This window comes from Panthera pardus, unplaced genomic scaffold, assembly GCF_024362965.1.
Source record: "Panthera pardus isolate Hobbes unplaced genomic scaffold, ASM2436296v1 HiC_scaffold_12, whole genome shotgun sequence".
Classification (NCBI taxonomy): domain Eukaryota; kingdom Metazoa; phylum Chordata; class Mammalia; order Carnivora; family Felidae; genus Panthera; species Panthera pardus.
Window position 1 is genome coordinate 75,266,492 of NW_026526677.1, and position 16,680 is coordinate 75,283,171.

At 40.8% G+C, this 16,680-nt stretch overlaps 1 protein-coding gene and 1 long non-coding RNA gene across 9 annotated transcripts in view; one reads left to right on the forward strand and one right to left on the reverse strand.

Moving 5' to 3' along the window:
• Positions 1-119: 119 nt before the first annotated feature.
• LOC109267346 (uncharacterized) lies at positions 120-10,746 on the reverse strand. 3 transcript variants are annotated; one of them, XR_008421248.1, is made up of 3 exons: positions 10,524-10,746; positions 8,151-8,283; positions 120-258 (listed from the first exon to the last, which is right to left on the reverse strand). It is a non-coding gene; the product is annotated as an uncharacterized LOC109267346 (long non-coding RNA). The 3 variants fall into 3 exon arrangements; XR_002080044.2 differs by lacking the exon at positions 10,524-10,746 and adding an exon at positions 10,294-10,433; XR_008421249.1 differs by lacking the exon at positions 10,524-10,746 and adding an exon at positions 9,050-9,177.
• DEUP1 (deuterosome assembly protein 1) overlaps positions 9,733-16,680 on the forward strand; it is an 82,303-nt gene continuing 75,355 nt past the window's right edge. For 5 of the 6 annotated variants that reach the window (XM_019450076.2, XM_053900192.1, XM_053900194.1 and 2 more), the window contains exons 1-2: positions 9,733-9,854; positions 11,699-11,771. In XM_019450076.2, the coding sequence (XP_019305621.2) occupies positions 11,743-11,771 (29 nt within the window). In that variant the 5' untranslated portion in view covers positions 9,733-9,854; positions 11,699-11,742. Of the gene's footprint in view, positions 9,855-10,438; positions 10,551-11,698; positions 11,772-16,680 lie in introns of those variants that run through there. The other variant, XM_019450075.2, reaches the window with a different exon arrangement.

Sequence of the window (16,680 nt, forward strand, 5' to 3'; positions counted from 1 at the left end):
GTCTCTATATCTTTGCTAATTTTAAATGTTATTAGTCTTTCTAATTTTTCTCAATCCTATGAGAGAAAGTATGATATTTTTTTAATTTATATTCCTAATATAATTTATATTATAACTTTTGCTGAGGGTGAGCTTCTTTTTGTTTTTATGGATTGAAAAAACACCTTGCTTATTTCAGATGAAGTTTTCTTTGCACTCTTCTCTCCCTGGATCCTTCTTCTTCCACAGTACCTTTCACATGGCATACATGGGCAGTTTCTGAATGGATGAATAATGGAATAATTGAAATTCAGATATGCAGAAAGTCTTCATTTAACCCCATGGGATTGACTTTTAATTGGGGGAAAAATACCTTAGCAACCAATTATTTTAATTAGCCTTTCCCTTCCCCTATACCACTATTTGATTATCATTCAAGTATTCTCTGACAAAGCTCTTTATTTTACATACAACCTGCTCAGGTCAATCTTTTTGTTGTTTTTTTTCTTTTTAAAAAAAAAATTTAAGCTCATTTATTTTGAGATAAAGAGGGTGTAGGCAGGGCAGAGAGAGAAGGAGAGAGACAGAATCCCAAGCAGGCTCTGCACTGTCAGCATGGAGCCCAGGGCAGAGCTCAGACTCACGAACCGCAAGATCATGACCTGAGCCAAAAGAGACACTTAACCAACTGAGCCACCCAGGCACTCCAGGCTAACCTGTTTCTAAAAGTGGTCATATTTTTCCTTTCTAAATGTTTTAAATACAGCAGAATAGCTATGTAACAAATACTAATACTAGTTAACAACAATAATGATGCTAACTGCAGCTATTATTAAGCACCTACAATGTGACAAGTTCATTATATACATAACTGATCTAATTTAACATTTCTACATCCCTCTATTGTTATATCCTACTGTAGGAATGAGGAAACTAATACACAATGAGGGCAAATAAATTAAGTGGTAGAGCTGAGATGCAGACTCTTATCCATATGAATTCAAAGCCCACATTCTCTCTATAATGCTCAGCTGACTTTCTTGGAAATAAACATTTATATAGTTGTTTTCACATATCGTATGTTCAAAGAAAAAGGAGGGTTCAAGAAGAGAAAAATATTGGGGCGCCTGGGTGGCTCAGTCGGTTGAGCGTCCGACTTCAGCTCAGGTCACAATCTCACGGTTCATGAGTTCGAGCCCTGCATCGGGCTCTGGGCTGATGGTTCAGAGCCTGGAGCCTGCTTCCGATTCTGCGTCTCCCTCTCTCTCTGCCCCTCCCCCATTCATGCTCTGTCTCTGTCTCAAAAATAAATAAACATTAAAAAAAATTTTAAAAAAGAAGAGAAAAATATTGCACAATTTTAAGTAATGAACACTGAAATTATATTTTTCTTGTCCAGAGGGCAACTGCTTACTGCTGTTGATTCCCCGCTCAGAAGAATGAACATTTTTTTTTCCTTCATGGTTTGCAAACTTAATTCAGGCATCAATGGGTAAGTGACTTACACCCAGTTAAAGTGAGGAAATGCAATTGAAACACTTAACTAGGAAAAGAGAAAAAAAGAAAATGTGGTTTCCTTTCAGTGATCATCAGTCACTACCATCTAAGGATTTATGTCAAGCTGAGAAAATTCCCCCAGTCTGTTCAGAAATAAGACTGCATAATGAATTTCAACACAGCACTATGATAATGAGATTGATGCCTTCTTTACAAAGCAATTTACAAACTTTCAGAGGTAATTTGGGTTTCTGGATGTTGAGGTCACCGCAGACGGAAGGCGAGTATACTGTTCAGGTACACTCCAAAATGTTCTGTCACAATAATGTGAATTTAATTTTTAGAAAAGATAACTCCCCTAAATTGTCAAAAGTTGTTTCTAACAAGCCTCGTATGGAATTACAGTGCCGTAGAATGAAACCATGGGGAAAGGAAATGGCACTGTATGTGAGAGTAATATGAACCAGATTCACGCTACGTACTTCTCGGATTCTTTTTCTGGACATATCTAAGAGGCTTCATAATTTTAGTCTGGGGAAAAAAGGGAGAGGAAAATGTTTGGTTTTTTTTTTTTTTCTTCCTGATTGAAAATGGCAAACTCACGTTCCCTCAATGCTGAACTCAGATACCTCCTAGAATGATGTTTTATTATGGGCATAACCACTCGTATTCAGTAGCAACAGCAACCGTGCTAACGTGTTTTCTACCTGCAACAAAAAGAGGCATAATGATGGCAACGCGATGAGGAGTCTCGCGACACAAAGTACCTAAGCATCGAGGGTTCTGGGAGTCATTTTTCTTCAACCCGTGTGTTGTTCCACGTGATCATTGAAGGGTGACACTAAAATGGATAAAACACTGGTATCTCTCTAAAACAGGGGCTGCATACCCTCACCGTGATGACAGAAGGTTTATTCATTAATATTTGTTTGAAGTACTTTTTCATGTATCTCTAACTCAATTTTATTCAGCCAGCTGCGCGTTAACAATTGTTTATAGGATAACCAGAACACATGACACTCAGAGATACACAGAAAGTAATTCTCAATTCATAGAAGTCATTTCGGTAAAATTAAATAACAGCACAATAACAATAATTGAGTTTCCTAATATGAATTTCTGTGTTCTGGGTATATTTTAAAGCCCTATTGTCTTATTTTATAAATGGCTATATTGTGTTCTTTGGTTTGTATAGTGGGGACTCATGTTTAGCCTAATAAGGATATGAATGGTTACATATAGAAATAGTGATAGATATTTATATATACATGGGTTAGTATAGACATAAATATGTCCTTGCTTTGTCAGCTTAGAATCAATGACAGTCGAGTAGCAATGAACATACCCATTGCTCGTATCTCGGTTTCTAATTGCACTTTAAATAAAAGGCAACATAGATCCTTGGAGAAATAGCAGATTCTAGCACAGAAGCAGAAAATATACATATACAGAATGAGCCTGCAGCATCGTGTAATGCCAGAAAGCAATGAGGTGCTCTCAAAATACAAAACTAAACTAAACCCCACACTACTGAAGGTATGTGTCAAAGGAACATAGAAATTAGCTGAAAGAACTCCCAATGGCCAAATCTAGAACAATTTGAGAAACAAAATAAAGTCGTTTTGGATTATAACTCAAAATATACAATAAATATCCACAAGTCCATGCTGATATAAATAAATGGAAGAGATGAGACAAATCTGTGCAAAAGAATTTCAAATACTTTTTATAAATATTCTACCCTTAAGGAGGTGATAGAGTAGATTCCCTATTCCTTAAGTGTCAGCTGCACATAATGACTTTCTTCTAAAGAGTACAGGATGTAGGGGTGCCTGGGTGGCTAAGTCGGTTAAGCGGCTGACTTCGGCTCAGGTCATGATCTCGCGGTCCCTGAGTTCGAGCCCCACGTGGGGCTCCGTGCTGACAGCTCGAGCCTGGAGCCTGTTTCAGATTCTGTGTCTCCCTCTCTCTGACCCTCCCCCGTTCATGCTCTGTCTCTCTCTGTCTCAAAAATAAATAAACGTTAAAAAAAAATTGAAAAAAAAAAAGAGTACAGGATGCAAAGGGTGGGGGGAGTAACTTTACAGTGGCGAGAACTAACGAACACCAGGGGACCAAGATCAACATCAACATAAATCATGTTGATAGCAGGTACTCTCAATACAGTGTGCTGAAAATGATGGTTTGTTTCTTTGATCTTCCTCCACCAAACCTATAACCCCAGTCTAATCAGTAGGAAAACACTAGACAAATTTCATTCAAGGGACATTCCACAAAATACCTAACCAGCACTTCTCAAAACTGTCAAGATCATTGAAAACAAGGAAATTCTTAGAAACTGTCACAGCCAAGAGATGCTCAAGGAGACATGATAACTAAATGTGTTATCCTGGATGGGGCCCTGCAACAGAAAAAATTAGGTAAAAACTAAGGAAATATGAGTAAAATATGGACTTTATTTAATAGTATTATATCTGTATTGGTTTATTAATTGTAACAAATGGACCATACTAATGTACGATGTTAATAATAAGGTCTACTGGATGTGGGGTATGTGGAAACTCTTTATATTCACAATTTCTCTGTAAATCTAAAACTCCTAAAATAAAAGGCTTATTTTTGTACATATTTTTTTATTTTAGAGAAATAGAGAGAGAAAGAAAGAAAGAAAGAAAGAACAAAAGAAAGAAAGAAAGAACAAAAGAAAGAAAGAAAGAAAGAACAAAAGAAAGAAAGAAAATAAAGAAAAGAAAAGAAAAGAAAAGAAAAGAAAAGAAAAGAAAAGAAAAGAAAAGAAAGAAAAGAAAGAATCTTAGGCAGTCTCCATACTCAGTGCAGAGCCTGACAGGGGGCTTGATCCCACGACCCTGGGATCATGACCAGAGCCAAAATCAAGAGTTGGATGTTCATCCAACTGAGCCACCCAGGTGTCCCAAGGTTTATTTTTTTTTAAGTCACAAAAATGGAACAGCAGAAAACATATCCATCTTGACTTTGGCCTGGGTGAAAGGAAATTCTTTCTCTGGAAATTTGTATCATAAGTTGTCCCTACACTTATTTTTCATTCATTCATATTACCCGTGTTGTGTGAAAAGTCTCCTGTGAAGAATTTAATGTAGAGTGGTTCGGGATTCAGTATGCCCCAAGGAACCTCCAAAAGCAGATGTAAATCCTCTCTGGAAGAATTTAACCTCAGTGTGGTTTCAAAGATGTCTCAGAAATAAATTCCTCCCCCCAAATTATCTCATAGTCAAAAGTCATAAAACACACACACAAAACTAAGACAACATGGTAAGAACTAGCAGTAATAGATCTTGAAAATTTTGAGATTGGAATCATAAAACACAAAATAAAAAGTGGCTATGATTAATATGTTTAAAAATTAAGAGAACCTTGAACATTTGACACAGAAAAGGTAATTACAAAAATTATAAAAAGTGACAAAGATGATTTGCAAATTAACCAAATTAAATTTATTTTATTTCAAATTAAACAAATACTTGTTGAGTACCCACTCTATGCTAGGGCATGTACTAGATGTGTTCATGTACATAATCTATCTTATTTTCAACAATAAGTAATTATATTAAAGTGCTAAACTTGTAAACTTTCATCTTAAAATATTTTTCATTATTTTGTTTTCGCTCTACTATCTGAAAACTTTCTTCTGATCTATTGTCTAGTTCACAAATTCTCTTTGTCGCTGTGTCAAACTACTATTACACACATCTGTTATGTTCTTGATTTTGGTTGTTAGTAATTTTTTTTCTTAATTTCTATTTGGTTCCTTTTCACATATGTCAAGTCAGTTTTTATACTTACTTCTCCCTAAAGATTTCTTCAATTTTGTCATTTATTTCTTTAAACATGCTATTCATAGTTTTATAATTTTTGTCTGATTCCAGTATCTAAGGCTTCTGTGGTTCTGTTTCTGTGGTCTGTAGTTTCTCTTGTTTTTCCCTGATGGTATCTTGTTTCCTGGCCCTGGATTACATTTAGGTATGTTCTGGTCATTTGATTTGAGAAATTATTCTTGAGAATAATTTGAGGCCTAGAATGATTTTAATCTTAACCAAAGAAAATTTTTGCTTGCTTCCTCCATGTGTCTTTCTTTCTTTTTTCTTTTTCTTTTTTTTTTTTAACATTTATTTACTTTTGAGAGACAGAGAGGGAGACAGAGCACAAGCAGGGGAGGGGTAGAGAGAAAGGGACACAGAAACTGAAGCAGGCTCCAGGCTTTGAGCTGTCAGCACAGAGACCATCACAGGGCTCGAACCCATGAACCGCGAGATCATGACCTGAGCCACCCAGGTGTCCCCTCAATGTCTCTTGATCTACCAGTCCAATAATGCCTCATCCATGCTCAGAGATTGAGGGTGCCCCGAATTACCCAGGTGATCCAAAGCTGGGCTGCAAGTCAGTGAGGGTACTCATTTATTTCCACTTGACTGTTTTCCTGAGGGCAAAGCCTGTGGGGTTCCAGTTTAAGGTAGAATTCACTACCTGGAGAGCGCCCAGGTTTTGTCTTTTGTCCCCTGTGCTTCCTAAGACCAATAAAACTGCTGCTCAGTTTTGTAGTTACTCCTTCCAGAGCATCAGATGCTTTCCAGGCAAAAGCAGCATTGAGTGCCTGGCCTACTTCTCTAAGTTCTTGCCCTTTCCTAGACTTTGACCCAATAATTTCTCACTATCATATTAGCTCGGGACTTGAAAAGCTTCAACAGAGATGAGCTTCTGGAAAGAGTTGTCCCCTGGCTGCAAATTTGTTTTCCCCTCTGGGGACCCTTCACTTCAACATTGCCCCTGCCATGCCTGAGCCCAGGGAATAAGCTGTCTCCTCTATAAAACTTTAGCTCAAAACTGTACAAAATCTTCAGTTCCCCTTAACTTTTCGAAACCATAGTGCCAAAACACTAAGGGTCTACTATAAGAAAGCAAAGTACAAGAAAAAAATATGATTGGCATTTTCCAAAAAAATTGGTTTTGCTTTCTACAGTGAGACCTGCTGTTTAGAACTCCCATCAGGATCAGGAAGACACATTCCTTTGGCACCTGGGCCCCCGGAGAGCCGAAACTAAGAGGTAAGGCCCTCCCATTTAGTCTGAATTCTCTTCGGAGGAGCAGCCCTTGCTAGGGCTAGAGAACGGATAGCACTGTGAACTGTAACGCGCTGAAAGGCCTCTCCCTGCCTGGCTAAGTGTCCGAGCTACACGCTTCTCTTCAGATGTCCGATCCCTCTTCCAACCCAGAGAAAATCAATGAGGATTTTGATGGAGGAGACTTCCACAGTCCCTCTCAAATCACGTCTGAATAATTTAGACTCTCTCACACTGCATGACCCTTTACACTCAATGAAGGGCTTTGGCACATTGACCAGACACCTGTATTCTGGGACTGTGCTGTCCAGTATGGTAGCCACCAGTCATGTGTGGCAATCGAACACTCGAGTACAGCTCTACGAACTGGTTGGGCTGTAAGCATAAACACCAAGTTTTGAACACTTCGTATGGTAAAAAAGAATGTACAACATCTCAGTAATTTTTTTAGTAACTAAATGTTGAAATGGTACTCTGGATATATTGAGTTAAATAAATATATGATTAAAATTAACTTCACCTGCTTTTTTTAATTTGGCTACTACAATATTTAAAATTACATAAGTGGTTTGCATTATATTTCCACTGGACGGTGTTGTCTCGAAGGCGATCTTGGTTCTAAAGACTGAATTTCCTCTTCCTGAATAGTTATTTTCTCAACTAGGATATTTTTTTAAGTATCTCTAGAAAATTCCTTAGCTCCTTTCTGTTTTTGGAAGTAGCATGATATAATAAGAAAAAAACACTTGGGTTCTAATCTCTATTTTTGTCATTAACTAGCAATGAAAGTAGTCAAATCATTTTATCGCTTTGGGTCTGAGTTTCTTTATGTAAAATAAAAGGGTTGGACTGGGGGGACCTATATGGTTTCTTCCAGTTCTATGATTATTTGATTTGATTATAAAATTTCTTCTAAAATATTTTCCAAGGATAATATAGACTTAGGTTTGATTATAAACTTTCTTCTAAAATATTTTCCTGGATAATATAAACTTAGCTTCTTATTACAAAAATACATAATTTTTGAACCTTCTTTTAAAAACTTTTTTAATGTTGATTTATTTTTGAGAGAGAGAGAGAGAAAAACAGAGTGTGAGCAGGGGCAGGGGCAGAGAGAGAGGGAGATACAGAATCCGAAGCAGGCTCCAGGCTCTGAGCTGTCACCATAGAGCCTAACACAGGGCTCAAACTCATGAACTGCAATATCAGGACCAGAGTGAAGTTGGATGCTCAACTGACTGAGTCATCCAGGTGCACCGAAACTTCTTTTGAAGAAGATAAAAAAATAAATATTTCCCTTGTTAAAAGGACAGACATTAGGGTAATTTATACAACCTTGCATACGCTAAAGTGCGTGTTTATTTTCTGTGCTGCCATTGTAAGTTTTGCCATGAAAACTATTTTGTTAATTACAGTTTTTTCCATTTTTCAGGTTCAATCTATGGCTATGATTATTGTCTATTGTATATAATTGGTCCATTAGCTTCTCCTCCATGGGTCATTCTCATTCCTCAGACATACATGTCTTCTATATTCTCTTTTGACCATTTATGGTTATATTTTTTATCTTATTCTGACCTTGCTGTGTCCTCTAATTCTCTTTCAGCGTTGAGCTCTCTTGCCATCTCATACCAGCACTCTGGTCACACTCTTCCACTCCTTTAGACTCAGGAACTTCCTGCTCTCCTCATCCTTTCCAAAACAATTTCATCTGGAAAGATATAATAATAAGTACATTTCAGGTAAATTGCAATCTGCAGTTACTTCTGCAAAGTGTTGGGGATGAGGTGGTGGGAAGGTAGGTCTTTGTATTTTAAGCCTTAATTTGCACGCTGAAATGAAAACCTTTATTCCTATTAAATTGAATGGACTGTTTCTTTTTTTTTTTTTTTAATGTTTATTTATTTTTGAGAGAGAGAGAGAGCACAAGCAGAGGAGGGGCAGAGAGACAGGGAAACAGAGAATCTCAAGTAGGCCCCGTGCTGTCAGTGCAGTGCAAAGGGGACTGAACCCTCGAATCCTGAGATCATGACCTGAGTCACAACCAAGAGTCAAACGCCTAACCAACTGAGCCACCCAGCCGCCCCTCAGAGTGTTTCTGTTCTATATTTAAATTGTCTTAAACTCCATCACAGTATGTGAATTCTCACACATTTATGCTTTGCAAGCCCTGCCCACACCTATTCTTTCTTGTGAAAATGTGGCTTTAGACATATCTACAGTTACCTATGCAAGATTCTGACCGCTGAAGAAACCTACTCAACCTTAACTTTTGGACAGAGTTTGAGAAGCACTGAATTTGGCATAAGATAATCTAGGTTCATTATCTTAGCCACACTTGAACTGGATGTATCACCTTGGACATATCCATGATTCTAAGGTAATCTGCTAAAAGGAGCCCTAATAACACCTGTTACACACATGTCACATGGTACTTCTGAGCATCTAAAGGAAATAACCAACATGAAAGCACTTACCAATGGTAAAGCACTACTCAGTGTGAGTGATATTGGGCATCCTGAAACTTCATGAAATTTTGTTCCTAGTTCCATTTTCCCTTCTTTGGGTCAGAATAAATACACTGACCCGTTGAGTTTCGACAAGAACTAAGAATATGACTGAAGGTTTTCAGAATAATGGAAAGTTTCAAGTTAAGATGAAATGGTCACTGTCTTCATTCAATCATAATAAGAGCTATGAAACACATATTAGAACTAATAACCTAAGTTACTTTACACAATTCATCTGTGAAACTCAATTTGTCAAGAAATAGTAAATGTTTTTTTTGAAATTCAAATGGAACCTGGGTGGAGGGATTAGGGTCAACGTTAAATTGCTAGTCATTTTAAGTAACAAATTCATGTTAATGTTAGGAAAGTGGAGTGTAAAGAAAAGACTTTAGAATTAGATGTTAATCAACTGGATTTTTGAAAAAGGCTCCTGCTCCTAAAATTGATGCGAAAATATTTTCCAAATAAATTCAAGTGCTGAAAAATATTATTCAAAGCATCTATAGAATATACACATGTGTGTACATGTATGTATGCATATATTCTTTCCTGTTATTTCTTTGAAATCAGAGCTACGAGATAGAGTTCTATCATCAATTATTCTTGGAATTTAGTGAAAAAAGAAAAGAATTTGGAATCAGTCACTCGGTTCCGTCCACCTTCCCTGGCTTAGGAGCTATTTCCTCCTCCCTAAAAAGGGAGGCAATCCTGTCTGCGCCGCCTAACTCGCAGAGTTGTGCTAAGAACCCAGTGCGCCTTATGGGAAAGGCAGGTACGGTTGCTGATAGGACGATTAGAGGAGTCGGGCACTCAGCAAAGCAGTTTTAAAAACCCCAGCTCTTCGCAGCTGGCGAAGAGAAAGGCAGTTCTCTTTACCCCAAATCTATTCCATTTTTGATACCATTTCAAATGTAGGTAAGCAGGGGCATTTAAGAAACCCGGACGCAGAAACTTCCTCTCCCCTCAGCTGTGTATATATACTCTTTCCCTTCGTCCGTTCAACAATATTTCTCAGACCCCTGTCGGGTTTGGGACCCTGGGCTAAGCAGCTACAGCCCCGAAGGGGAAAGGACCCAGAATGCGGTCCTGAGGAGCCTTCGGTCTAGGGAGCACACACTGGACCGGTAACTGCGGGCCAGCGAGGACCCGGGCCCCAGGCCCCACCCCGCCCCCCACCCCCGGCCCCGCCGCTGCCGAGCCCATCCCCCTACCCCTCCGCGGCGGCAGCTTGTTTCGGCCGCGTCCCCATGGCAACCAGTGGCGGCGCGGAGGGCCGGCTGCTGGCGGGGAGGGAGAGGCCCTAACGGCCTCGGCGGCCGCGGGGCGAGCGGACCCGGACGGCGGGAGCGCGGCGGCGGGTGGCTAGCGGCGGGCGGCGGGGCCCCTCGGGGCGGGCCCGGTGGGCGGTGACCCCGGCGTTCCCGCTCCAGGGGCTTCAGACCTCGCGGGAGAGCGCGGCGCAGCGCAGGTAACCCGCTCCGGCCTCCAGGACCCGGTGTCCACCCCGACCCTCGCCCTCGCCGCTCTCCCGGGCCGGCCCCAGGGGCACCGGGGACCCCTACTGGCCGGCTGCTTCGCGGGGGGCTGGGCGTGAACCGTGCTCGGTCTGGCGGGGGCGCGCGCTGGTGGGGAGAGTCTGGGCTGTCGGGATGGTCTTGCAGAACCCAGAGCTGAACTTCCCTGAACAGGCAGGTGTAGATTCTAGCTTGTGTGGTCTTGGGCAAGTCGCCTAGCTTGTCAGTGCCTCAGTTTCCCTGACGCTAAAGTGAGTGATTGGAAGAACCTGCACAATCAGTTTATCTGTCCGTTCTGGTCCAGTTTTCCTTCCCCATCCCTGCCCCTGGCCCCTCTGCTCCACACACAATCCCAGAGCCTCTCTTCAATTCCTTTAATTTGGAAGTGACCTGAGCCCCGGGGTCTTCCTCGTCTTTCTACCATCTCAATGCTACTTAATTGACTTTAATTCAGTGATTCAGAGGAGTTGAAGTTCTTTTCAACACTTTGTCCAATTCTCCTCATATCTTATTTTTTAAATAAAACTTTGTTGCTGGGGGAATTTTTTTTTTTTTTTTTTAATTTAGGCAAGTACTAACAGGGTAAGCAGGTGCCCACAAAGCCATTGAGGAATTATAAGATTTATATTTTTAGGCAACTCTTAGCCTTTTTGTCCTAAATCTCCTGGTATATTCATTCTAACAAAACCCAGAAAGGGCCAAAGAAAGAATTTACTCGAAGGCAAACTTTTAGGAGACAAGAAAGGAAAATTTGAGAACATTTAGCTGTAACACCTCTACAATGGGTATTGTTTGACCCCTCTCCTCTTAAAGTGATAAGCACTTTGCACAGTCGCTGGGGCCAAGATGTTGCTCAGTAAATAGCGAATGAATGCTCCTTACGGTCAATGCCACATATTTCAACTCATCACTTAGGCAATGTCATAAATGCATGGGGGGATTTAAAAAGGGGGGGGCAAATTTCCACATTTTGTAGAACCAAGAGCTACTACACTGAGAAAAGCTCACACTGCATGGTTTGCCAACAGCAGAGTCTTCTTGTTTTATAGGTTAATGAATGTAAGCATTTTAGAAAGCTAGGTCATTTTTTTCCCCCTAACAGATTAAAAACCAAGAAACATAAACCAGAAGCAGCAGTTTCTTGACATGGAGAACCAAGCCAATAATACAATGGGGTAAGTGCTGAAAATTATCTGTCTGTTAAGTTGGTACTTAACTATGCCCCAAACTCCCTGATGGTACATGAATTTTGAAATTTGGTATTAATAGAAGGATGTACCAATTACTTTTGGTGAGGAGGATGGAGGGAAACTCAAGTGATTCTAATTAAGAACCTATGGTATGAATCTTTCCAATTTTGACTATGGATCTGGACTCGAAAATCACCATTTCCCCACATTTAGTGAGTTTTTACAGTGTTTTGGGATGATGGGTGCCCACGCAGGCCTCTTGTGCTCTTGGGTTTCCACAGGGCAGTGGCTCCCACCCATACTGCCCCTATCTTGCTGCATCGAGTGTCCCAGGCTTCTCTCCACACTTGCCCTTAAGGCCGAACTCAATCCTTAGCCTCAAAACAGATCTGGCTCCTACAGACTCTTTTTTTTTTTTTAACGTTTATTTATTATTGAGAGAGAGAGCATGAGCATGGGAAGGGCAGGCACAGAATCTGAAGCAAGCTCCAGGTTCTGAGCTGTCAGCACAGAGCCCGACGCGGGGCTCAAACTCACAAACTGTGAGATCATGACCTGAACCGAAGTCGGACGCTTAACTGACTGAGCCACCCAGGTGCCCCATGGCTCCTACAGACTCTTAAGTATAGAGAACAAACTGGTGGTTACCAGAGGGCACGTGGGTGGGGAGATGGCAAAATAGGTAAAGGGGATTAAGAGTCCACTAATCATTGTGAGCACTGAGTAATGTGTAGAATTGTTGAATCACCACATTGTACACCTGAAACTATTATATCACTGTAAAGTGTACTGGAATTAAAATCAAAAATTAATAACGTTTCGGGGCACCTGGGTGGCTCAGTCGGTTAAGTGTCCGACTTCAGCTCAGGTCACGATCTCACGGTCCGTGAGTTCGAGCCCCGCGTCGGGCTCTGGGCTGATAGCTCAGAGCCTGGAGCATGCTTCCGATTCTGTGTCTCCCTCTCTCTCTGCCCCTCCCCCGTTCATGCTCTGTCTCTCTCTGTCTCAAAAATAAATAAACGTTAAAAAAAATTAAAAAAAAATTAATAACGTTTTAAAAAACCGGATTTGTCTCCTCAAACAACAGTAAGAACTGGATATTTCACCAAAGTCTCATGAAGTGATAAGGAATAGAATTTGTACAGCACTCACCATTGTAAATAATTAAATTCCCTTTCACAAATATCTGTCCCCACCCCTTCTGTGCCACCTGCACCACAAAGGTATCTCTTCCTATTGTTTCATTAGTCACCTGGCCACTGGCTGACTCCAGAGCTGGGGGACAGGGGAGGGGCCAGTGAAGGGGAGTGGTACTGGAGTGCCTAATCTGGACTGTGACTGACTTGCACTAGTCATACCACCCAGGTGGCTCTTCTGCGCTGACCGTGACTTTGACATCAGGCTAAAGCAGGGCTGCACAAGTCCAAGTAGTTACAGCTGTCAGTTTTGTAAATCCTACTCTATACTTCTTACAACAGCCCCGTTAGGCATTGTTCTCATTTTACATCTAAGAAAATTGAGTGTATTAGAGTATAGGCTGAGGTCTTGCAATAAAGAGGCCCCAAAATGCCGTGGTTTAAATAAGGCTGAAGTTTACTTCTGTCTCATGAATAGGTTTAGGGATAAGCAGACCAGGACTGGTAGGGCAGCTCTACCATCCTCACTAGGTGATTTTTCATCTCTGGACCCAAAATGATTTGCTTCAACTCCCACCACTGTGCTCCTGCCGGAGGGAAGGGGGAAGGGCAAGGGGAGAATTTGGTTCCTTTTTGGAATGTGCCCCTGAAAGAGCAGGCCTCACTTCTCGTCATTTCCCACTGGCCAGAGCTACAGCTAGCTAAAAGGAAGGTTGGGAAGTGTGATCTCTAACTGAGCAGCTCTACGGCCAGCTAAAGCTTAGGTGAGAAAAGGAAGAAGAGTGGATATTGGTGGACAGTTAGCAGCCGCGGCCACATTTCTGAGCTCAGAAAGGTAGAAAGAAAGAGAAATAAAGCAGCAGCTTGCCCCAGAATATGCAGCTGGTTAGTGGAGAAGGTAGGATTTGAATTCAGATATGTCTGGTTCTAATCCCGGCATCCTTTGCTACATTGGAAATGGGGGCAGTGAGAGTATCTGTAGCAGAGCCAGGTTAGGATTCTGGATTGAGCAGGTGTTAGGTCCCTGATGTGATGATGGCACTGAGGGCCTAGGTGCAGATCGAAGGTCTCAGACCTAAGGTTGGGTGCCAGATCGGAGGCCGTGGAGACTCCTATTTCTCTTCATTCATTCTTTTGGGGGAAAAGTGTGGAATATTGAATGTGTGGCAAGCACAACACTAAGTCTTCTGGTTCATACAAAGATCATTAAGAAACAGACCTTAAACAACTTAGAATTTAGTAGGGAGCTATAGCACTTGTACAATGTAATTGCAAGTGTATTAGAGTGTAGGCTAGAGTATAGACCAAATTCTCCCCTTGCCCCCCGCCCCAGAAGTGAATGAGAATTACTAGAAGTTTCCATGAGCAAGTACCCTACTGATCCCCGCAGACATGGGACCAGACATTGTCTACCATGGCCTACAAAGCATGAAGAGTCAGGTTGACTTTGCTTCTGTCCCTCATGCTGTTGAAAAATATGTAAAAATCTAGATCATAAAGACAGTAAAACTTCATCAGGGGCGTGTTACAGAGCTTATCAAACCATGTCACCTACATACGGTAATGTTTTGTGGTGCAACGTTCATTTAACAATACGTATCTAGAGTCTCCTATGAGCCATTGTTGTAAGCAACAGGAAAAGAGCAGTGAACAAAACAGAGACCACTCCTCCAAGGGTCAGTGGGAGTCATTAACATGTTTTCTATGGTGATGTGAAGAAAAATAAAGCTGGCCAAGGATGAGAAGATGAACGGGATGGTCAAACCAGCATTCCCTGCTAAGGTGACATTTGAGCAAAGATGATATTGGGCAAAGAGAGTTCCAGACAGCAGGAACAGAAAGCGTGAAGGCGTAAGGTGGGCGTTTTTACACAGAATATTTGTTAGGTGAATTATTCTCCAACAGCTGGGTTACAACGGGGTTTGGTTTTCATTTTAAATCCATGATTTCCCCCCAGTTATAGGTGTTTGTATTTGTGCCATCATAATCAACCTAAACTCCTTCTAATCAAAACAGCCATGTTTGAGTTTGTCCTTTTTATTTGTTTTTAGCGTGTGTGCCCAGAACATAATTATAAATGAGCGAATGATCTGTTTGTATTGGCCTGCTTAAGAGAACCATGTCTACAGTTTGCTTTGTTTCAGCTTCCTTATTAATTTCTACTCTTGTTAACTTGTCCTTCTTGGATTTATTTTACTTCTTTTGTTCTCTGGATTTTTTTAGTTAAAAAATGTGGTTTGCTTATTTTTATGATTTCTGAATTTTATGATTTCTTTACGTAATAAAAGCCTTTCAAGCTCAAGTTTCTCCTGAGCGCAGCTCTGCTGTGGGGCCATCGTATTAGTGTTTCCACTCTCATTTTCTAAATAAATTGCCTGCGATTTCAGCTTTGATTTCTGTTTGACTAATTTGAGATATTGACGACATGAAAGTTGTGAGGGAGGGATTAATTATATTTTTATTACTATTCCTTTCTAATCTCCCTACCACCATGGTCACAGACTATGGCCTATGTGATATTTCAGTTTCATTAAGAGTGTTCTTATAGTCCCTTGCATGATCAGCTACTATAAATGGCCTTTGGACATTTGAAAACAAATGTATATTCTGTATTGGTTAAGTAAAAAGGTTTACAAAGTTATACATAAGTCATCAGACCTCTAATAAGATCTAATAATATTTAAATTATGTTTTTCAAATCCATTTTTACCTTGCTTTTTGTTTATTTGATCTATCAAATTTTATGGAAGATCTTCACCATAATTGTGGTTTTGTCCAGTTCTTATAGTTCAAACAGTTTTTGTTTTACATATTTCAGTGTTCTGCTGCTTAATGTATTGAGGTTCATGGATGTTATATCTTGATATATTATATGATTTAGCTTTATAAAATATCTCACAAATATAAGTTAACGTGTTTTATTGTTGTTTTAAATTCTACTTTGCCTGATATCGATATTGCCATCTCTGTTCTGTTTTTAATTTATTTTAGTCTGTAATATCCTTGTTCATCCCTTTGTAATAGAAGAAACTCAGTCTTTTCCTTTCTGTGTGGGAGAAACCCAGTTCTTGCCTACTATGTTTTTCTTCCCTGTGTGCCTCCTTTACCTTCACAGAGAACCCTTCACTTCTGATGCCCTTGTCACCAAATGCATGGAGGTTTTTCCTGCACCAAGCAATTGTCTGTGACACCAGCTGGGTGTCCTACAATTTAGCTCAATTCTGACACTATCTACCTGGAGATAGCATGCAATCACACAGGTTAAAGACTCAGTACCACATGACTGCTCCTCCTGCCACTTCAGATGCCAGTAACAAGCCCAGGTTGTCACCTGTGCTTCTGACCAACTGGCAGTAGATACTCCTATGGGGGGTTCCAACGACCTCCACCTTGGGCGCAATGCATTTGCTGGAGCAGCTCGCAGAACTCAAGGAAACACGTTTACCAGGATAAAGGATAAACACGTTTATCAGATGAACAGCCAAATGGAAGAGAGGCATAGGGCAAGCTACGTAGGAAGGGGTGCTGGGCTTCCATGCCCAGGTGTGTTGCCCTCCCAGCACTTTCTGTGTTACCAACCCAGATGATCTCTGGATCCCATACTTTTGGAATTTTTATGGTGGCTTCATCATGTAAGCATAATGGATCATTCCCTCCATTTGCAGCCCTTCTCCCTTCTCAAGATCATGGAAGGTGGGATGAAAATTCCAGGCTTCCAACCATGGCTTAGTCTTTCCAGTGACCCGCTCTCGTTCTGG